The 23550-nt window shown below is 40.0% G+C and overlaps 1 protein-coding gene across 1 annotated transcript; it reads right to left on the bottom strand.

The window, feature by feature from the left end:
• Positions 1-10: 10 nt before the first annotated feature.
• On the bottom strand, positions 11-12807 carry LOC112577417 (QRFP-like peptide receptor). Its single transcript, XM_025260480.1, is given in 5 exon segments — positions 11-1411; positions 1414-1639; positions 1642-1692; positions 3205-3551; positions 11835-12807. Coding segments are annotated over 4 exon segments (1206 nt in total). The 5' UTR covers positions 3524-3551; positions 11835-12807; the 3' UTR covers positions 11-801.
• Between the last annotated feature and the right edge of the window lie 10743 nt (positions 12808-23550).

Below are 23550 nucleotides of genomic sequence, written 5' to 3'. Positions count from 1 at the left end.
GTGCACACAGTTCACACTAACTTTTATTCACAATACCCACAGCGGTTCACGCCCAACTTTATTTACAGTATTCACAGTTCACATTAGCCTTCGTTCACAACATTTGGAGCAACACGTGAGGCCTGATGCGTTACTGCATCAAGTCTGTCATGGAATATGTTGTCTTCATCATCAAGCGCACGTTTGCCGAGATAAAATCATTTGTCTAATCTTAATATTTTCTTTCATCATTCAACACGCGTGTGTATATATATATCGCATGGTGATTCCGTGTGCTGAATATACAAGGCAACGATGGCGATCTCTTAAAATTCACAGTACAAAAAACAAGACTTAAGCGTTTTGTTTGTACATGATTGGCGTACTAAACCTGTACACATCTTTTTTTCTCTCTCAATAAAATAGCATCTGGTTTAAGGCATTCTGTGACAAATCTCAGAGCAGGCAGTCCAGGCGGACACAACTAGATAACAACAATTAGCAGCGGTAGCACAGAATAAAGTGGTTACAGTAGTCAGAATAATAAGCATCATTATACTTGGTAGGATTCTAAAGACTTCTCTATGACGATGATGATGTTGATGATGCACACAGAACAAAAGTCTTCTGTCCCTGCGCTTCAAGGGGCGAACCGCTATAAAATCGCTTACGGTTATTACCGGGAATCCTTCGGGTATGGCGGATAGCCACTGTCCCGTTTCTACAGCTTGAGAATTATTAGTATCGTCTCCTGACTTCTGTATGTTAGTGGGAGGGGGATCTTTTTAAAACTGGCTTTGAACACGTCTTGAAGCTGTCCGTTTATTCCAGTAACATAAAGTTTTCGTAGAGCACTAGGAAGTCGTTTCGCTGGTAGCGGTGTCCACGGCCCACACACTCAGCCTCCTCTTTGTCCCTCGGATTACTTTCGGGCTCAAACTTACCGCGAAATCCGCGAAGTGATTCCCGCCGAAGGAAGGAGCGGTGGTTGGTCGGGTCGTGCCAAGGGTCGTCCAGCCGCGCGACGCGTCGGCGCCGCTCGCAGCACACCCAAAGGAAGGCGCGGCGGAACTGTCGTGAGACGAAGTTGTAAACGAAAGGGTTGATGGCGTGGTTGGAATACAGCAGGATGCGGGTCATGTAAATGAGGTTGAGGTAGGCCTCGAAGTTCATTTCCGCCAGCGTCGAGGGGTCCGCGAACATGGACCACAGCGCCACCGCGCGGTACGGCGTGTGGCAAATGAAGAAGACGAGGACCACGGTGACGATGATTTGGATCATCTGGCGTTTGAGGATGACGATCTCGCGCGGGTAAGATTGTAGTTTTTTCTGCTCGCGCTTGAAGAGCGCGATGAGGCGCCGGCACACCTGGGTGTACAGCACGAAGATGACCAGCAGCGGGAGGACCAAGAAGAGGCTGGTGGTCAGCACGATGTAGGCCTTGTGCCAGGCCAGCACGATGGCGTCTTGCACACTGGCACCGTGGTGTCATCCAGGAAAGTGTCGGTGGTGAACCTGGTGATGAAGACGAGAGGGAGGGCTGCGGTGCTGGCCGTCACCCAGATCAGGGAGCTGGTCTTGACCACGAAACGACGGCTGGCAGGTTGCTGTGCCATGGTGTGGCAGGCCACTCGGTACCGTTCCACGCTGATGGCCAGATGGTCAAGGCAGACGCGTTGCCCACCGTGTTTTCCAGGAAGGTAATCATCTTGCCTATTTTGTTAACAAGGAAAAACACACCCACACGCACACACACACAATATAAACTCACAATCGTACAGCGGAAATTCAAACTTGGTCAATAATAAATTAAAGTACTTTTCCGGCAAATGTCACGATCCAATTTATTAACAGCAATAAACCAACCACGAAGTTTGTTCCGTTTTTTTCTGTCTTAGCTACCATTTCACCTTTTTTATGAAGTCGACAATCTATTTTCTAATATAACAGATGCAATAAAGCTGAAAAATTGACAAATACAACGGACATATTTATTTCCGTCTGCTCGTAAGTGAACTAATTTTTTTCCTGATGAAGCAGTTTTGGCCAATTTGCTGTGCAAATTTCTGCCTTTTTAATGAAAATTTCGTGAATCTCTAATATTGTTCTGGCTCTTAGCTCTCACGTTTTCTGTAAAGTAAGCAATTTCGCAAGTGAAGTTTTAACAAGGATGATTAGGAAACACTTTACAGATGATTTTTAATCCATAGCTCGCTTGGGCAACAGCATTTAAATTCGAAAATCTGCCTTTTTGTTTAATTTTTTTTAGTTCAAGTGCCCTTTGCTGCTTTGTGCACAGCCAGCCAATGCTACACACACAATTTTACAAAAATTGCATCTACTGTTCTAAGCTATACTTTAATTACAAATTTGTCTCACGACAGACGCTATGTAACAGCCTTGTACACAACGATGTTTTTCTCCTACCCTGTGACCAAAATAGATTCTCGTGGCCTTATACCCTCACTTCAATTTTTGCCTGTCTGCAAATTAATGGTCATAAATATATTTACTGGCGCTGTTTGGGTTTTATTACTTGCAGACAGTAATGAGATTTACCCACGTATTTTTATTTATTTCCATGTTCATGCCTTTTCTATTTTCATCAAAAACAGAGCTCCAGACAGCTCTGAACCTGAGCTGTCCACTTCTGGCGGGGCTGTTGTTAATGCCAGAAATCACTTTCGCTAAAGGCGTGCACTTGATGTCTTCACTTTCTGTCTGAGTACCTCGGGGCATGTTTCTTCCTTGGGGGCAATAACGGTGAGTAGGAATCAAATTGGAAATCCTTGTGAGATTAAAGACCCAATATGGGTCTTCTTTGTCTCGGAGTGAATTTGTGTACTAGGCTGATTATTAAACTATTCGAAACTATTATTTGAGAGGTTTACGTGTAAATATTCTAAGAAGAATAAGACAGAAAAAAAGGAAACGCACGCACACACACACACTTACTTTCTAGCATTGAATACAATGACCCCTGCTAAAAAAGGAGCCTTACTATGCTAAAAATAAATTGTTTGAAAGAAGCTTGTTTCTCCTCAAAACCTTCAAAGGATTCTTTGATATCGTAAGAGTATTGATGCCTTATGATCGGCGTGCCCGTCTGAGACATGGCCATTAGTTCAGCTCTACACCTAGTGCGTGTATATATATATATGTGTGTGTACTTTTGCGTGCGTGTGTTTGTTTTACTCTGTTCGCTCAATGAAAACTCATACTTACACATGAAGCCCCCAAGATACCATGCCTCTTTAGCGTACATGTCCATGACCGCCGTGGGACCGCTGATGAGGAGAACGAGCAGGTCGGCGATGCAGAGGTTGAGGAAGAGAAAGTTTATCGACGTTCTCATCGTTCGACAGCGAAGCACGACGACCGTAACAGCCGTGTTGCCGAAGAGGCCGACGCCAAAGATGACAATGTAGAACAAGGTCCAGACACCAAGCAAGTAGCCAGGTGGCTCTGGCATCTGTCCGAGGCCAGTCCCGTTGCTAAGGTAGCGCTCTAACCAGAGGGTAAAGTTGACTCGGTACTCTTCCATCGTCTGCTAAAGTATCTACGCACGGCACCTGCGGAAAATGTGATAAGAAATTATCTTTTAAAAACAGGAGGGTATTTATAATTCGATAAGATGACATTCATATCATCATTAACATCTATTTACCTGCTAAAATATTGTTTAAAAGCTGTAATAGATCATCTTTTGCTCCAGAATGTGTGTCTAAGAGAGATAAAGACGCTGTGTACAGTTTACAACTAATATTTATGTCACTGATAGTATAACCATCGTAAGATGGGTAATGAACTGACAGTTAGTCACACTGTAAACGAGCTACTTGTCTTTATCGGCACAACTCGTGTGTTTAAGGAGATTCTCCTAGTCGAAGAATACTTTTTGGTTGAGTGCAACAACATGGGATACAACTGCTGCTGGAGTGGGAGATGACTCTTCACGCAAGAAACAACAGAAAGTCTTCAGAATAATTTTTTTTTTAAATCCATTAGATTTCGTTTCCCGAAGCAGACGATTCCTAACGCAGTGACATAAGAGAGGTGTCAAACATGCAAAAGATTTTTTCTCCTTTTCTTTAACTCCGTAAAGTAATGAGAGAGAGATGGACAACGAAAATAACAGTAATCTAGCTGTGAATCGATGATTCTTACCACAACAGTCTACATAATCGTCAGAAAAAGTCAAAAGTAAGTTTAATGACATTTGAACATAGTTCACTCTAATCAGTCCCTGTATGAACTCTCATTAGCATCTAGCTTTAAGAAATGTTTAATATGGGCTCCATGGATTAATGTCTCTTATTTACGTGGCTAGAGCGTAGTTAAAAGCAAAGACCGTAGATTAGAAAGATGCTTCACAAACGGTGACCTGTTTAAAAAGCGAGGCAGTCATTAGCACTCACACCAGGGGGATAATTTCAAACACGGTAAGAAAATAATTAGAAATCCGATGATGACTGCAGTTGAATGATAATATTTTTTTGTGCTACTCTATTTCATCTCGCATGTGTGTTTCAACACTAATGTGTCAAAACTGGAAGAATTGTGATTTTAATCAGACTTACACATGTTCTTTAATCTCTCCACAAAAGCTAATTTGGGTGTTGTCACTTGCTCTATTTCATTTATTTACTACGTTTATTTATTTACCTTTAATGAATTATTTTTAATGTATATAATATATGTATGCAATATAATGTAAAATCCATTAATATGTATGTAATAATTATGACACCTTCCATTCACATAAGGAAATTTAAATGTGGTTACATTTACACACATGAAAAAATTTATTACCAAACATAAAACAATTTACTATAATACAACACTAACATACACTAAAGAGAAAATGGAAAATAATGAAGAAAAGGAAAATTAAAAAAAACCACTAACATACATAGAGAATAACAAATTATATTGACAACCAAAAATATTCACAGGCACAAAAGCTTACAATGCATTAAAACATTCACCTGCGTCCTCTAAAACATCAAGACCCAGCACATTGGGAGGAAGAGAAAAAGCTAGAGAAAAAATATGGCCTTTTCAACCCAGAAATGGACCTGAATTTTGAAGCCATTTTCTTGAGCATATGAAAGTAATAAATACAGTAAAGGGCATAAATCCTTATATCTCCTTACATCTCAAATACACATTTAGCACAAAGAATTTTTAATCCCAGCCAGACAATCTCATGTGGATTCTTTCACAAAACACTTGCTTGCAAAAGCAGACTTTTTCTGTTCTTTAGTCACAGCAGCCACATGGTCAGTAAAACTCCAGACTTAGCAATGCATGTTCATTTACTTGTCACCAAGAAATGGTTTTAAGTGGAGATACCTCCTAGATTCCCGGTTTTCAAACTATGGTACGCGAAGGTATCACGGGTGGTACGCGAGCACTAAATAAATCACTGTGACCAAATCATATACTAAATGCCGGCGAATTTAAGTCCTAGACTAATAAATGTATTCGTAAGGGGCAGGGTTGGGAGGTGGTACTCGGTCAATTCGGATTTTCAAAGTGGTACTTGTTTGGAAAAGTTTGAAATTCCGGGTCATACAGGGTTCAGTTTTATCGATTTTCTGTTCTTACCTGCTGGCTGATTTGCAAATGATCGTGTTTTCTTTCAACATGAAGTTTAGACGTAAATTGAGAAAGAACCATTTTGATCCAAGAGCAAGATCTGTCAAGTGAGCAGATAAATAGCTGCTTCATCTTACCTTTACACTGCATCGTTAATTTTCCTGCACTTTATCCATGTGTAGAATGTATTCCCTATTGTTTGTGAATGTTTTCTCCAACTTTTTAATAACATGAAACCACTGTATGCTCGGCATTGTGAGACCACCTTTCAGTAAAGTATACTGTTTCAAGATCAGAAACTGTTCTGTACTGTGCACTCAAAAGTTTATCGGTGAGTTTGCCTTGACAACCGCTGCAAACTTTCACCCGCAGATCGTAAGCTATACAACCTGCAATGTAAAAGAGGACATTGAATTCTGCCAGCTGCACTTGAAAGCCTGGTACAGAAGAAATGTGTTGTGATATCAGCTCCACTGTAATCACTGCACAAGCAGGAAGTAGCCTAAACTATCGAACATTTTACATCTTCAGCAGATTTCACCTGATCCACTGGACCCAGTATTTGCACCTACGGGTAAGGAGCATTCCACTCTAAGAGTTCTTCAATGCACCACATGCATGAAGACAAAAACCAAGCAAGCATGGTGAACTGTGAAACAACTGTTGTAGCTTGCCAACTAATAACAACCCTTCCTTTAACCTCCTTCCAGCGTTTCTTCTTACCTTTTTAAAATTTCTAGTTACAAAACAGCACAACAGTAATGATCGACGAGACAGTGGTTGAAAACCAATATTTCGAAGAATTTTTCATGTTAATTACGCTTCGCAGATTCCAAGTAGTCGAAATTATATATATACATATATTGTTTAGCTCATTTGGCTATCTTTAACAGGTGCATACGGGTTATTGAAGACATAGCTTCTATCATGTGACAATGAAAAGTCTACGTAGGAATTCTGGTAATAATTTATCTTTTTTATGCATAGATGTCTGCCAGCTGGATATGTTTTTTAGAGGAAGGAAGAATGAGAAACAACTAGACTCGCACAAGGAGAATATCCTGGCCGCAAGCTGTCGAGCTATGGCCAAAGATTCACAGTTCCATTTTACTATACGTCGATTGCCAAAGACGACATTTTCTTAGTTTTCTGTTCGAGACGATTTCCCAGAAGACAAAACTTCCGAGTCTACGAAGTGTTTGCGAATATCCGTCTTCTTACTTTCAGTATAAACGTGTTCCTTATGTCATGACCAATTTTAAGATGCTGAAGATTTACTGCCCCTCTCCTTATTCCCCTTCTTACCTCTGTCGATCTCTCATCTTTTTTTGCTCTCATCTTTGAAAGTCTGGGTAAAAAGAGGGAGAGAGAGAATGTTCATGTGTTTCTTCAGACTATAAGTTCATAATCGCTTTCTGATTTCAGACTAGTACGATAAGTGGTCTGGATCCGACATTTGTTAAAAGGCCAGCTAACATTTATCTGCTCTGCGAATTAATACAACTAGGAAGTTTTACATTCCTTCCAAAGCATGAAGGAGTTATAACATGCTGACTGGTTTTTTTTTAAACTGTGTACTTAGGGTTGTTTATTTTCAAAGTTTCTTAGTTTGAAAGTTTTCTGATGGCTAGGAATAGAAGCAAATTATTATCTAAGTTATGGTGTCCATGGATTTAACGCCCACCCGCAAAGAAAGCTAAAACTGAAACTGAAACTGAAAATGAGGTCGACGGGGAAATAATCGCTCTGCGATCGGTCTTCCTTGCCAGACATGAGCTGTCAGACTGTCAAGTTAGGGAAGGGACAACAAGTGTACGACTGTCTCACTATTTCGCTACATCCACACTATGCATAAGCGAACGACTCCAGTGAAGTGACTGATTGTTGATAATGAAATAACAGCTGGAAAAGTTGTTTCCTGAAACAGGATACTCTGGCTAAAACGAATTCGAATCAACAGAAGATGGCAACAGTAAAAATGGAACAGCTTATGAACGTATAAATATCTACTCAATACATTACACACACGAGCTGGCCCATTCTTTATTGTACTATTTATACGCCATTCGCTTTTTATACTGCACCTTAAGAATTCTAACCAATGAAACTTTGTTTCAGTCTGTCAAAAAGTCGCTTTCAAACCGATCTGGCGTTGTCTATGAGTAGATACTCAACTCCAGCTCCTTCTTTCAAGACAATTTATGAGATTAAGAAAAACAGTATTCTTTTAAAGTAAATCTGCATCTACATTATATCACCTAGAGGACGTACCCGGAGTTTAAAACCGACAGGAAGAAAAGAAACAAAATAGTGTATGTTTCAGGTAGAAGAAGAAAATTTGCCCCCACTGATACACTGAATAAATGTGACAACAAGATGTTGTAGACCATAACGCAGCAGCTGGAAGAATTAGTAGCGGAAATCATCATGCAAAAAGCCGGATAGCCTGTCTAGTCAACAATCATAATAATAAAAAGATTTATGGCATTTTTTTTTTTTTTTGCATGGAGACATTATTCTACAAAGGTCTTCCTTGAAATGGCTCGCCACCCAAATAGTTTTTGTCTGAGAAATATCAATAAAGGACCATGTAACCACATAAAGCTGAACATAAAGTAAAATCCTCGACTCATAAAAATGAGACTAATGACAAAAATGCGAAGAAAATGTGAAACTGAAAACATTCATAAAGTGGTTGCAACGGCTATAAAAATACTGTGGTTAGAGATAACGGCAGCGCGCGACATGGGGAGTGAACACGATGATCAGATGCGATGGCAGAGCGCATCAAGGGAGGCGAAGAAGAAGGGATGAAGAATGCATGCATGTTAAAATGTGGAACATGTGGTAGTGTGTCTCTCTACGGGGAACACTCATCTGGGGGAAAAAAAGGAAATAGAGGCTGACATATGGTAGAGGGGTCAGCTCAGAGCGTATGATACACGTGATTTGGTCTATTCACAGTTAATGCTTTGTTTGTGCGCCGCCGCTACTGCTACTGCTGCTGCTGTTCCTCCTCCTCCTCCTCCTCCTCCTCATCATCATCATCATCATCATCAAATATTTTTGTTGTCCTTATCGCAAAAAACGATACATAGCGGGAAAAGTTACAGAAAAATGAGGAAAACTTTGGACTAAGCTGACCTCGCAGACTTTAAATGACCGTTCTACAATTCCCTCAACAGTTCCATTGGGATCGTAAAATTTCCCTCCTTTTGCTAGTCGCAATGCACTGTCTGCTAATTTAGTTTCCAATTTAGTTGTCAGGAGACTGACTATAGAAGCGAGTTGTAGGTAAAAGTGAACAAAACCTCCATGTACATAGAAATGGATTCAATTTTAATCAAAACTTTGTTCCAGACTCACGGACTTTTAATTAATGGCCAGACTGGCTGACCATAGGTCGTACGAAAGAGACATTGATTACAGTTCTTGGCTATACTAGTTGACTAAAACTGTTGGTCAGACTAGTTTATTTGTTGGCTTCCCATGTCATAATATGACAGCGGCATAAAAGAAACTTTGCAGAGAAAGACACCATCCACGTGGTCATCGCCAACAGTCCTTCACCCCGACCGTACACGTGACATGCGTTCACCATCAAATCGTTCATTGATTTCGTATAGTGCGAGATGAATGAGACCGCCTGATGAGCAATATATTAATCGCACAAACAAATCAGTGGTTGTTGAAGAATAACATCCAGAAATGAAGGGTTTCCTACAGGTTCGTCATCTACTTTGCCAGCGCGCAAACTGTCGGAGGAATTGGGGAGGAAAGTCATGGTAAGAGTGCAGGTGAATGTCTTGCCTGCCATAAGATGAGGCTGAATTCCTTGTATGATCCGGCTTTCTAGGGCTAGAAAAATAAAGCACCGGTTTATGACCGATGCTACTGTCTCAAAATGATGATAAAACTCGTGACCTACAATCATCGCAATCCTTCCCTCCTACCCCATCCCTGAAGACCTGAAAGCTAGCACGATATGCTTTGCTTCTGGCTCGACTTACGAGTCGCATTACTATTTGCACAGATAGGTAGACAGACTCCTACGCGCCAGGAGTCTGCTTATTGGCTTAACGGCTTTCGTACAGACTGTGCTGCCCACGCCTTCCGCCCACCTGAGATGTAGCAACTACTTGACCTCACTGACCACTGTGAAACAACGGTGTAAAGAGCACGCGCAAGTCGTTTAAGAGTGCTCCTTTGGGATTTGCGGGAGCTAATGACAGAGCGGAAATGAAACGCGGGGCTTTTTATTCATTAAAACGTAAAAAAAATAAAATACCGTTCTTATTTATGATGTCAGAATAAATTGTGGTTTTCCAGTGATGTGGTCGTAAAATCTCTACAAGCATTTCGTTGCTAAACTGATCAGATTGCGCAGGTCTTTTTGAAGGACTGTGTATGGATGCTTCCTAACAGACAAGATAAGATGCCAAAGCTAGATTACTTCTAAGCCAGCATTGTAAGTCTTGTCTGAACATCCACGATCCCCGGTGGCTCTCTTCCTGCCTTTTGTGCACCCAGATCGCAATTTTTCTGACTAGTTCTCTGTTCCTCTTTGATTCTCACCTTTGTATGTCAACAGAAGTCGGTGTAGAATGGTTTGCAGGGCCTCTCCTCAATCCTCCAAGTCGATTAATCTCCTCCTCCCTTCATACACTCACGTGCAGACTAGAAGAAAGCGATCGCAAAGATAGAAGAATCGATGAGAAGTGAGTCACGGACAGAGTCAAAGATAATAGCCTTCCCCTTGGGCTTTCTCCAGAAACATCTGACCTTCAGACCATCGTGTAGAGGCCAGGACGCGAAGGGCCTTCGGGAGCAGACTAAAGGATTCAGGGGACTTTTCTGACGGCCTGTGCGTCTCTGCCCTTGCATCTTCATCTTCGCTCGTCAGTTACTTTTTTTAAACTTCAGCAGTATCGCCGCGAGGAAACAACGACGACAATGACTGCAACATGATTGATGATGAGGACGAGGATCTGACAACATAATTTTAGCTTTATTCGTGGTGGTATAAAATCTACGGTATTTACTACAGATTAAGGGTTCTTTCTTGTGTGTGAGTGTGCGAGTGAAGGAGGTAACGAGGGTCGTAGAGTTTGTAAGGAAGGATGTTTCGAAAAAGACAGCAGTGACATCAGCCAGTGCCCGAAGCTAATAATATTCACGTAGCGACGTGGCGGCGACTCCATTTTTCAGCGACCTTTTGAACCGTGAAAAGTTCAAGGCGCCGGAGGTCTTTTCCGGTGGAGCTAAGACGGAACGTCGACGCCAAGAAAGAAAATGTGTCTGTCGTACAGCTGTCGGGAAAGGGCACAAGTCCTTGATATCAAATCCCACTTTTATCGACTTATAGGAATCTCGAGAGGAACAGACGCCTTTCAACGAAGCTAAAAAACAGAGATGTCTCATTAGTGTGCTTTGCCATTTCGTCTAGATGCCAAAAAAGTGTTAAAATGGGATGGCACAAAATGTAAACAACATCTACCGTCGAAATTTTTTTAAAAATGTCTTTGTCTTTGGCATACTTTTTATATGAGTAAAGTACAATTGATGAATAAAAGCATGCTCGTGCGTTCTTATAATAAAGGTGGTCAGTTCTGACCAGACCACACATCGCTTCTCATTATGCTAAGCGAGATAACTGAAGTCAAGCAGATGTTAGCATAAGGTGTTAGCAATGTGTTTTGACAGGCACTATGAACAGTAAAAAAAGTTTATACCGCTTCATCAAATGGACAAACGATGTTACATCAAGCAAACAACTTCATGAATATTGGAGTAATGCTGATTTTTCATGCTTAAGTATAAGGTAGAAATATTGGCTTCATGCTTCCATCAGCATGCTTAATTGTTCTGAATTTAACAGCATAGCGGGCCAACTGCATGCTTCTGTTTTTGTGATAATATCTTGACCTGCGTATATCAATATCATTTATAGTCCTTACCTATAAAAACTGAAAAATGCCCTTTACAGTTAACTGAAAACAAAAATGACAGCCAATTGAACAAAAAGGAAGCTTATTACTGGTATCACTCATATAACAGAGACATAATTTCATGAGATATGCTAATGGCTATGGTTCTTTCTGATCACATTGAAATACCATCGTTGCAAACTCATGTCACCATGTTATCTACACATGTTATTTGTGTTAACCTGTTAAGAACTGTGACGACGATGATGAGGGGTAAAATTTATGGAAATATTTAGCTTTTGGCAGAAATTGAAAAGGTCACTGTACCTTGAGACTCAAGTTACAAGTCTTTGCTGCCAGAACACAAGAACTCGAACGCAGGCCAGGAAGCAATGCCGGATGATCTTCACGCACGGAGGGGCGACGGTGCCATTGCCGACTGGTCGTCATCTAGTTGAGGAGTGGTCCGATTCAAGTCCTCACGATGAACTTTCTTGGTCAAGATCTTTGCCATCGAATGCTGCGCCACCAGCAACAGCTGTCGCATTGTCAAGATGAGCCAGGATTGATGGACGATGGAAATGGAGGAGTGGGGAGAAGGGCGAGGAGGGTGGGGTACATGTAAGGCGATGTCAGCACGCGGCGCGTGGTATCTCATTGCAGACCTTGTGCGACCCACAATCCTCTGCGGACAGCTGCTTTGCTCCCACTGACTGCGCATCAACCATTAAACTGTGGAGACTTCTGGTTATTACCTGGTTTTAGGGCTTTTTTTAAATCGAAGAATGTAATTGTGATTGTCTTTTTTCTTTCACCCTGCTCAATGATCTGCATGACATGTTTTCAGGCAACACCGGGCTGCCACAGACATTTACTCCAGTAGTAAGTTGCGCCCTTATTTCTTTCAACCAAAGTTGCATCAAAACTCATAAAATTATTCTGTAAACAATATTTATTCTTAATTAATAGACATTTTTGGTCCGAGGAATGGCCCGCGCTTTTTTTTTTCGTTTATTGACAAATACTGGCAAATTGCAAGGTACATGCAGCCGTTTATGAAATATCTACCCGCAAATCATGTTTTGCACCTGTAATCAGCACGAGGCGCAGAATCCCGGTGTAGTTCGGGAAAGCTGTGCTACGTCACTCTAGTGTTATGCCATTGACTACGACTGTTGATTGGCAATTCGACACTGCACGAGTCGATTCGACCATTTTTAGGAGCCGATTCGATCATAGTTACTGACCACAAAAATAAGTTTAAAAATTGTTTTTGACTCCTCTACTGTTTGTTTATGCTTAAAACATTAAAAGACTTTTACGTGTAAGTTTATGTAATTGCTACATTTTTTTAAAGATTTATTAATAGATGGCAGGTTAATGAAATTTTTGCCTACATTGTAGCAGATGGATTGCCTTGTTATGTGTTATTTTTTATTTTATGTGTTTATTATGTTGTTTGCGTGTACGTTGTTTAAATTTTGAATTATTGTATGTATGATTGTATGTGTTGTACATGTATGTATTAAGGAATTAAAATATATAAAAGATGTACCGCAGCAGAGGCTCAAAATAATTGTTTCATGATTTCCTTGACAACTTCCCATTAGCATGATAGAGCCTTAGTGGCTGGTACGGAGTAAAACACAATCAAGCAACATTTAACAATAACAATAACAATAACAATAACAACCAACTTTATTAGTCCCAATGGGCAATTTAAATGGGAGGTGTGCTCTGTTTCCAATATATTTTTAAAAAATCATTCCCATTCACACCTACACATCACACGCACACACACCACTGACAGTTTATCTGTGATTGAGTGGCTGGACTGCTGATGGCCACAAAAGATTTCAGATGCCTATTGTTTTTGCATACTGGCATGGCATAGCGTTTACCTGAAGTTAATAAAACAAATTCCCCTGCTAGCACATGTTCAGGTATTGACAGAATGCGGGAAGCTTTCCTAACTAGTTGTTGACAACTTCTTCCTCCATCCCTCGAGCTGGCTCAGACTTAACGCTTATTTATTACTGTTGTTTTTGGTTTACTCCTTGCAAAATAGGACTAAACAGGATGTTGACGATGACAGAGATTTATTCGAACACCCGAATCATCCAATAGACAATAATAAGTTAAATCAGTTAAAGAGCAGGAACAAAATGTCACATAAACTAAGAAAAACACACCGTCGTCCGTGAAGATGTTTGTTTGGTTATTTATTTGTGTGTGTGTGTGTTCTTCTTTCGGTGTCTAAAACATACGCAAAGCTCCATCATTATGAGCCCGTAGCTGCTTTGCCTTCATTCCAGCGGCTCTGATCTTGTCTTTTATCACATCCTGGCTCTGTAATCGACATGCATAAATTCTGTTCCTCCTGCCTACATCTTGAAGCTCACTGCTGGCAAGTGGCGGCAACCCGCAATCTCTGAAATCACTGATCTGCAAAATGGGATCGATATCCGGTGTGTTCTTCGCCCGAGCAAATCATTCCCACGACACAGACGCCGCAAAGGGCGGTATTTTTCTGGATGTTAGTACGCAGCAGTTAGGCACAGATTTATTGCTAAGACCCCGCCTCCATTTTCTTTCCTTCCTGCTCCTCTCATTTCTTATTTCCTCTCTCTCTCTCTCCCACCCCCTTTAGATGGAGTAGGGGGAGAGATCGTGAATAACTTGGTCGTCTGGATTTTTGTGAGTTTCCTAGCAGGATGTTGGAGTCCGTCAAGATCAGGAAGTTGTAACACTCGCTCAGTCCATCTGTCTAGGACTGGTTTATCATCTGAGAGCAGGTGATACTCGCCTTCTTCGATCGCGGACGATCTCGGCTGGCCCTCGCTGGTGATGGTCTTGAAGCGGAAGGCTTTAAGGTTGTTGCCCCATGCTTTCCCATCATCGATCTTAGTGTATCTGTCCTCGATCCACGTCTGCTTCTCGCTTGAGAACTATCCCCGCCAACTGTTTCCGAATGAGAAAGACAACCCCACGTGTTCAGACTCCTCACTGCTAAAAACAATTTTGTGTCCCTGGAGTGTCTGCGTCTCTCCGAACCCGGTCCATGATACTTCTGCCAGTTCATCCCTGTGCCATCTAAGCTCTCGAGTAAGCTCATACACTTTGTCACACTGGTGGAGCGTAAGGACCTTCAGCTAATAGTTGTCCTCTTTCGTAGCTTGAGTGTTATGGTGACTCCAGGCTGGTCGACGGGTTGAGTTTTCTCGGGGACGACAGGACCTCTGATGGCGGTGGTAGGCTTGGCAGCGGCGGGCTTTTGACGGCAGGCTCCGAGGTGACAACGATGGCTCTGGTCACATACTCTTTGCAGTCTCCTCCCTGAAAAGGGTGATACTAGCATGAGACAACAGAGGCAGCCATCAAGCATAATAGCTACAAAGACAGCGGTAGTCACTGATCCTAAATGACTGATATATGATCAGGGGGTCCGTCACTGAGTGATTCAACTGCCGACAGTGAATTTGCAGTTCTTCTCTATTCTTTTTATTAATGATTTACCAGATGAAATGATGCAAAAGAGATGACAAAGTGAACCACTCACACCTGAATCTGATGAAGTTCTCCCATCTAGTCTTATCGATTATCTTCTTGAATTTGCCGCTTGTTAGCTTCTTTATCCCAACAAGGAAGTTAAATTAAACTTGATTTGATCTACTTAATCTTGATTGCTTCTCCGGTAACCAGCGAATTCATAAGACACGTGTCATTAAGGCGGAAAAAATAAATGATTGTGAAGATAGAAAGGTAAAGACATAATTCCTGGTGCTGTGTTCATTATAGTAATCAGACACACATTTTTTCCCCCAGATTAACACGAATTTCAGATTTTGCAGCAAGGGCCAGATGAAAATAGAAATTGTAATATTAAGAACAGTAACAAGTATTAAGAACTATGCTGCAAGGACGTGTCCTATAACTTTTTCAGTTACTGCCCAGACGTGCTCACGCCAGTCTTGACCCTTCCCACTCTAGCAACCTAAGCCGGGGTTGCTGATACCAGCTTGGTGCCAGAAATACATGTTATCGATACACTGAAAGTGAATGGCGAGCCGTTGACTGACTTTTACAGAAAAAACAGGTAGCTGGGCTTCAAATGCGTGCTTGACGTCTGAACTCTGCAGTGTGTAGGAAAAGGTCAGCATGCATCTGGCCATCGGACGATTGAAGTCCTCATCAAGTTCCATACATTCTCCACTCTTTGTCACGACATCGCAGCTTGACAAGCCTCTCCACTGCATTTTCAAGCAGACATGCAACACATCAATTTTCTCTGTTCAACGGATCTAACAGTTAATGGCGTTTGTAACGGACATCGGCCTCAACAAATTTTAGAAGCACCTCCGACGATTTATGGACAAAAAAATCAAGATGTCATCAAACTATTCAAAGAAGGGGAATTAGTGTACCAGGCAATATCCCTAAATAATGTAGAGATGGCTGTGAGGATGTCCCTAGAGTCGCATAGACTTTCATAGATACTTTGTTAATGAAAATAAGAATAAAAACAATGTTGTTTGGAAGTTAGGAAAAGGAGTCTGGAAAAGAGATTATTAGAAAGGAAAGTATTATGTTGGGAAAAGCTTAAATGAGACAAAAATGAATGAAATTGAAACTAGTAAAGAAAACTTTTTCACTTCAGACTTGAAAGAATGAAAGGGACATTAACTTGGCCACTTGCAAGAAAACAATTAGTATATACTTTTGTGCGAAAGAGAAAAGTAATTATATCAGTAAACACATCAGAACACTGGTAAAGCAGAAACTATTAGATAATCACACAAAACGTTTTTTAAAAAAAAACTATCCTCTCTAACATGCATTCAGAATGCTTTGTTAAAGGATTACGACTGAATCAAGTGAGTACGCAGTAACAACTGACAGATGATGACTAAAATTCGCTTGAAGTTGAAATTACATTTTACAAAATTAAGTATGGTAATTAGAAATATGTGTACTGAAAAGAGTCCTGGAAATGATGGATTTACTGTAGAGTTCTGTATCTTTAAAACATTTTGAAAATCTGTTAACGCTTAAGTTCATTCCTTCCCTTACTGACAGTTTCCATAGGGGTCAGCTCTCTTCTACTCAGAAGGAAGACAACATAAATATGCATTGCCAAAGTGGATTAACCAAGAGGATAAAATAAAACTCGGCCAACCATAAATCTGTTAAAGGTAGTGTGCAAAATACAAACAGCATCATATGCAACTGAAAACAAAGTGTGTTATGACCACATATGTGAAGGTCAAGTGGAGTTTACCGAGTAAAGATATCTTGAAGATTTAAGGCTAATATATAACCTTATATACCTTAAATCTGTTAATTCCTGCAAACGTATTGCAGAGAACGCGAAATTGTGAATCTAACGAAAGAAAAACTTTAGGCTACTTTTTTTGGTTTAGTTTGCGCACTTTCGTCACTTTTTCATTCCTTCCTTGTTTCCATCTCCCCTTTGGTTTTGATTATTTCGGTAGTAATGCGTTTTTGAAGAGGTTTTCTTTATCTCGTGTTTCACAACAGCTTTGCATTTAACAATTGTCTTATTTTATAGAACTACTTTTCGATCTGTTAATTGTTTTTCATTAACAATTATTTTTTTATCATTTAATTTTGCATTTTATATCCAAGTATTATTTTGAAACCAGTTCTTTGTCCCTCCCATTTTGCTTAAGACCAATGAGCTTTTGCTTCTAGGTCTGTGAAGTTATCAAAATCCGGTCTTATAGAATTTCATCTTGAATGTGCCGCTTATTAGCTTCTTTATCCTGATAAGGACATTAAATTAAATCCGATTCAAATCCTAGATCACAACTGCTTCTTTGCTGGCGTCTGTCGATGTCAAAAGCCACATTTTATTAAGGCGGACAAATCCTTTTTCCGGTAAGGACCTACCACTCATGGTGCTAATTATAATGATCAAACATAAAGATCTTCCTCAGATGGACACGAACTTAAGATTTCACAGCAAGAACCAGATGAAAATAGAAATTGTAGAATTAATAACAATGCTTTCCAGCAGCAGAACAAATATAATAATCACAATCCGAAAAAAAGAAGATGGGAATGGCTAGAACATTTGTGAAGAATAAAACCAGAAAAACCACCAGAAATAGCCTTTAGCTGGACATTTGATGGTAGGAAGCGTGGTCGGCCAAAGAAATCTTGGCAAAGGTCAGAAGAAAAAGGATTAAAGGACCAGAAACTTTCCTGGAAAGCATGGCTTAACTTGCTGCCGATAGAAAAATATGATGGCCACTAGTGGATGTCTTATGTGCACATTAGGTGCGAAGAAGAGTAAGTTCCAGCAGCAGAACCTGTACTGCCAGGGCGTTTCCTGTAGCTTTTTCCGCAACTGCAAAGACGTGTTCACGCCAGTCTTGACCCTTCCTATTTTCAATTCAATTTTCAAGATACCATGTCAACAATTGTGGAGAGAAATTGTAACATCATCATTATCATTATTAATGTTATTATCAATTTAAGCTATATGTTCCGATGGATACCTCGATGTATATAACTCTTTCTTTACTTCTGTTATGTCACTGTAAATATATTAATAAAAAATGGAGGAATACACCTAGGGAGAACTGGAGCGAGAGTCAAAGCTGGAGGGAATGGCACTGGGTACACAGGGATAAAACAAAGATGACGTGTCGATCGATTTCAAGCAGTGAAGACCTGTCCTGGTGCTATGCTCATGATATCGTGTTTTTAAGAATATATATATACACACACAGATGTAAGCCATACGATCATCATGACACCCAAGAAACTTTTTAGTGCTAAAAGTGAATGAAAAACAGTAATAACATTGAATTAAAAATGTATCGCCAAGTATGAAAGTAGATTAGATATTTAGAATGACATGGTTAAGTCTATAATAACCACAAAATACTAACATGTAAAGGATCTGATGTGTCAAAAGAAGTAAAAGCGGTAACAATTTTTCAATTTATTGTATTTTTTTGAGGATGGATATTTGAAGTAAAACCGGCTATGTGGGCATTCTCTTTAATTGAAAACCTGTTGATGTGTTTCTTCAAGTCTGTTGGTATTTTAAGTCGCGTGAGTTTACATACATAGATAATTATTCACTTCTGTTTTGGGATGTAAATTATGGTAGATGGGTGGGAAGGACGACAGACAGGCAGAGTAACACTTTCGATGGAAAGTCATCGGAGTTCCCTGAAGTATTGGTTTTCACCAAACCAGTATCGCGGACCCACAAATACAAGAACACCTTTAACATCAGAGCTAAGTTGATGCGAGAGTGAATGGTAGATATTGAGAGGGGTAATAGCACTGAATAGTGGAAACACGCTTAGCATAGATATCACTGGGACTTACCCCTAGACGAGTCTTTTTATTGTATGTATTTGCATGTCTTATGTTTAATAAATCTGTTATTTCTAAACGTTCCATCACATGTCAAATTTTTTTTGGGGAACAGCAGGGTTGGGGGCTCGTGTACTGAATGATCGACGTGCGAGTGTTGTACGTGTTGTTCCCCTGCAACTTATGCTGACGTTGGTAGCAAGAGTTAAGGTTATTGTCCACGTACTCATTTCCCCGAAGCCAGTATTCACGTTTCGGCTAAAGACTAGGAACATTGCAACACAAGAAATGAGGACACCTAGCCTGACAGTAAAGCTGAAATTACATGAACATCTCGAATAGGTCGATATTTTCAAGTACCGGGAAGGGATCCTACTAATGCAGAAATTCACATCAGTATTACAGCAGCGACAGCAGTAAGGGTCAAGCTAAGTAGGCGCTGTCACCATTGTCTTCTCTTCCAGTCACCTACATATAGTGTGCAAGTCTATCATATTTCCCATTCTGCTCTGTGGATGCGAGAAATAGACTCTAGTTATGTCTTATAGAAAAAAAATCAGCATTCAGGATCAAATGCCTGCGTAAACTGCTCCGAACTTAGTACCTGCAACATATGATCAGTGACTTTTAACGGTCACCTCCCTGGTGGGTCCTCAAGAACCCTTCAGGCAACAGCGAAGATGTGGACAGAAAAAGAACTGGTCGAATTCTCCCTGCCGGAAGTTCTTGGTGCTGCTCAATAAAAGCCGTGTCCCATCTTATCAGCAACTGTAGCCAGTACGCATCAAGGGAAAGAACTGAAGTTAACCGGACACACCTGACCATTGAAACAAAGTGCATGGCGACTGCTGTCGTGTTCGTTCCTGCAATGACAGCAGCAGTGTTTAACAGCTGTAGTGCTGCTGAACTCTTAAGCCTTTCCTAGAACAAAGAAAATTATCGACAATAAACAGAATTTGTTGAATTGCAATGACGACATGTTCAAGAAGATTCCCTGCATGCAGTTCTTGCCTCCCTTGGATACATCTCAGGTCGATCACAGTGCTCGTTCCGATTTCCGCCTAATTAAATAGATTAAAAACGCAGCCTAGTAAACTTTAAAATAACTAAACATTGAGTTGTCAAAAACGAGAAATTAATTCTCTCATCTCGCCAAGTGGATGAATCAATACTAATTTAGAGGGTAACTAAATTACTAAAATACAAATTTACTTTTTTTTTTTAGTGAAAACTTATCTTACAGGTAATTTTAAAAATGAGACTGTATTTGATTTTGCTAAATTACGTAGTGCTTTAAAATGAACAAAGTTAAGCCTTTAGTCCAATTATTAAAAAAATAATAAGTTTAAAATGAATAAATTCATTTCAAGAATGAAAATGTCAGGTTACAAATATGAATAGCTATTACTAACTGATTATTTCTGTGGTCACGTTATATTTTTTTCACACCCCTCGCAGCATTTTTTTACTTTCTTTCGTGTCACAGCTTTCTCTTATATCGCAAAATTGTTTTTGTAAACTATTTCTGATTACTCAAAAAAAAAAAAAAGATTTAAGAGAGAGGTCTAGGGAGTATGGAGAACCTACTTGGGTACAAGCGGACGCATTACTGAAATGAAGAAGGTAAGCTACTCTTCTGGATTGGGACAGATACGCAGATACACGATTATCTCCCTTGAGCCGTAAGTCTTCAACTATTTGAACATGCTTCAGAAATAGGTGTAATAACAGTGATAACTCAATTGTGTATGTATATGCAAATAAGCAGTTAAGTACATGTATCAATAAACGTGATGAAGCAGAAGATCGATTCGCAAACATTGTGCAAAGAACCTGTACGGGAAGGTATGTACATATATAAATATACTCGAAAGGAAGGGAACTAATATATGCAGTATAAATGTGTGTCTGTGCTCCCGCAGTAGTAAAAATTGATCGGGATGTAATAGGCGGGTGAGACGGGTGGGGGTAGCTAGCAAAAGGAATGGACTATACAACGAGGGAGAGATCAAAACTTTAATACATTCAGAGCACGAACAAACATCTCTGCTGGAGGTTAATTTGTTTAGCAGCGCTTCCACTATGGCATTTTCCACTTTTGTGTTTTTTTCGCTCTATTGGGGTGGGGATGGAAGAGGGAGGGGAGGAGCTGTACCCGGAGAAAACCACCGACCCCAGCCCTGTGGACAGGTGTTACATACAGACAGCGTTCCGAGACGAGATTCTCACTGAAGTTGTGACAAGTGAATGTTTTAGCCATTAGACTACTGCAGACGACTTTTCCGCTTTACGGAGGTCTAAGCATAAATTCGCTTATGGGTTTACTAGCAACAAGATAAAGAGCAGACGATGCGAACTCTCGTTACGATGGAGGTACAAAAGCTAAAGCTTTGTAGTCTGCTGTGTTTTCAGTTTATTGGCTCTATGTCAGGTCTCGTCGAACCAAGAAATGGTTAAAATGATCCCAGAAATCCGGAACCGCGATACAGTTCTTAAAGTCAACAATATTTCTGCTATAAGAATTTGACTTGAGGTGCTGCCACACGGGGTTTGGCAAACACTGTTTTCTTGAAACAGTTTCTGAAATAGCCGCGTTTTCCCCGTTTGTCGTGTGGCAAGCAGCGCAAACCGTTTGGCAAACCGTATAGGAAACTGTTTTTCCTCGTGTTTACGGTTCTAGAACTTGCTCTGTTTTGTAGAGCGGTTTTTCAAAATGGCCACTAAAGCCACAGGCTCACTTGGAAATTTAAATCAGAAAATACCTGCTATTTAATTAAACTATTTCAAAGCCACCAGGAGAGCACAATATTGCAACAGACAGTTGACAGCGAGTCTTTGGCTTTCCATACAGATTTTTTTCTCGTCAGCGACAGGGATCGAGCGCACAGGTATGCTCAAATTTTAAATGACGATCGCGTTATCGTTGTCGTATTATTAAACTCTAAGCTGTTCTTTGGGATGCTAGTTCTGTAACTGTTTATTGTGAAATGAGCATCAACTCAAGGCATTAAGAATCAGCTGATATGACCCACGTGCGCACAATGTGACTATTACTATTGTTGTTTTTTGTTGCTGTTATTAAAACGAATACAAATCAGCCACTAAACTTACAGTCTGCTAAACATGAACAGATTTTCACAGTACTGAAACACTGCTAAATTTATCTAATTGTTTTCATAAAAAATTAAAGGTACAACATTCAAAACACGTCAAATGCAGAGCCATGTATACAAAAGTCATCGCGAATGAGAAACAGCGTTAATTTTGTCAGCTAGTTATTTATTTAATAATATTGTACTACTATGTTGCACTTGCCCATATCAAAGCAAAGGTAGCCAGCCTCCGAAACACAGTTTCAAGGGAAATGCGTAATTAAAACCAAAGTAGGGATGGAGCATGTGATGTCTACAACACTTCATGGCTTTTTTTCCAGCAGTTGAAATTCCTCTTGCCAGTAATGTCTGTAGTGGCACCAACATCTTCAAACTTGGTTAACAGAATGACTGTTATATATAAACACACAGTAACATATAATACATTTATTACATCTTGTCACAGAGGTTGTTTAAGGTGGCTCAAAATATCCTACTGTGAACCGTTTGATAAAAAGATTGTTGTCAAGTCTAACAGTACTAAGCATTCCCCCATCCTCTCACTCAATCAACTTGTCTAAAATCAGTCTTGTTTGTCATGAAATATTCACAGATCAGATAATAAATTGTATAGCACAAACAGATCTATGAGCATACACTGTAATTTACAAAATATGTTTATTAAAAAATAAAACTTCATTTAGACAAACCTTTTTTTTAAAATGTGATCACCATACAGACATTAATGGCAATGTGTGAGATGGCTGTATGTCACTACATATCAAAAGTTGAATTGTGAATAATTGCTCAAAACTATCAAAATCAGATAAAGAAAAACAAATACAAAATATATATGTCAATTGTAACTATTTTAAACAGACAATAAATTTGTTAAATGAAACGTTTCTGACCAACTCAGCAAGTTTATTTTAGGAAAAAACTGATCCTTAAAGATCATGGACTCTTAGCCAGATATATTGCAACAAATAGTTTTATATTTGATCCCACTGCCAGTGAACCTGACCATGGGCCCAGAAGTAGTCACGGACTTTGACTCTCACTTCTCTTACAGAAAGAGTAGAATGATTACCTGTGATAAAGTATCTCTTTCTTTGGGGCTATCATTAAACCATGTTCCATTTCTTTTTTTATATATCTTGCCCATATATCACATCCTTCTCTGTCCTAAGAAAGTTGTATAGAGCTACACAGCTTTCTGTTACAAAAGCAACCACATCAGGAGAAAGATTTAGTGTGTTTGAAAGCACTCTGAATCGGTTGACCAATGTGTCGAGGGCATTTTCAGAGACATGCCACGCTCTACTTAAGCGATAATTGAAAATTTTTTTCATGATTTTAAAATGGGTATAAAACTGGACTTGTTTGACTTATTATTTTTACCACAAATTGTATGGTAACGTGATAAAACATCAAACCCACTATCACTGTCAACTTCTCGCCTTCGTGCTTTGAGCTCGTACTGTTTGTAGGTAGAAGCAGCTGTTGTGTTCAGCCTATGGCAATAGGTGGTCAAAGTGTACTTGAAGTTCTCCATATTAGCAGATGGTGTCATTTACTGTTTTTTCTTGAGAACTCTC

This window comes from Pomacea canaliculata, linkage group LG12 (genome assembly GCF_003073045.1).
Source record: "Pomacea canaliculata isolate SZHN2017 linkage group LG12, ASM307304v1, whole genome shotgun sequence".
Classification (NCBI taxonomy): Eukaryota; Metazoa; Mollusca; class Gastropoda; order Architaenioglossa; family Ampullariidae; genus Pomacea; species Pomacea canaliculata.
This window is presented reverse-complemented; position numbering and strand designations above follow the sequence as displayed.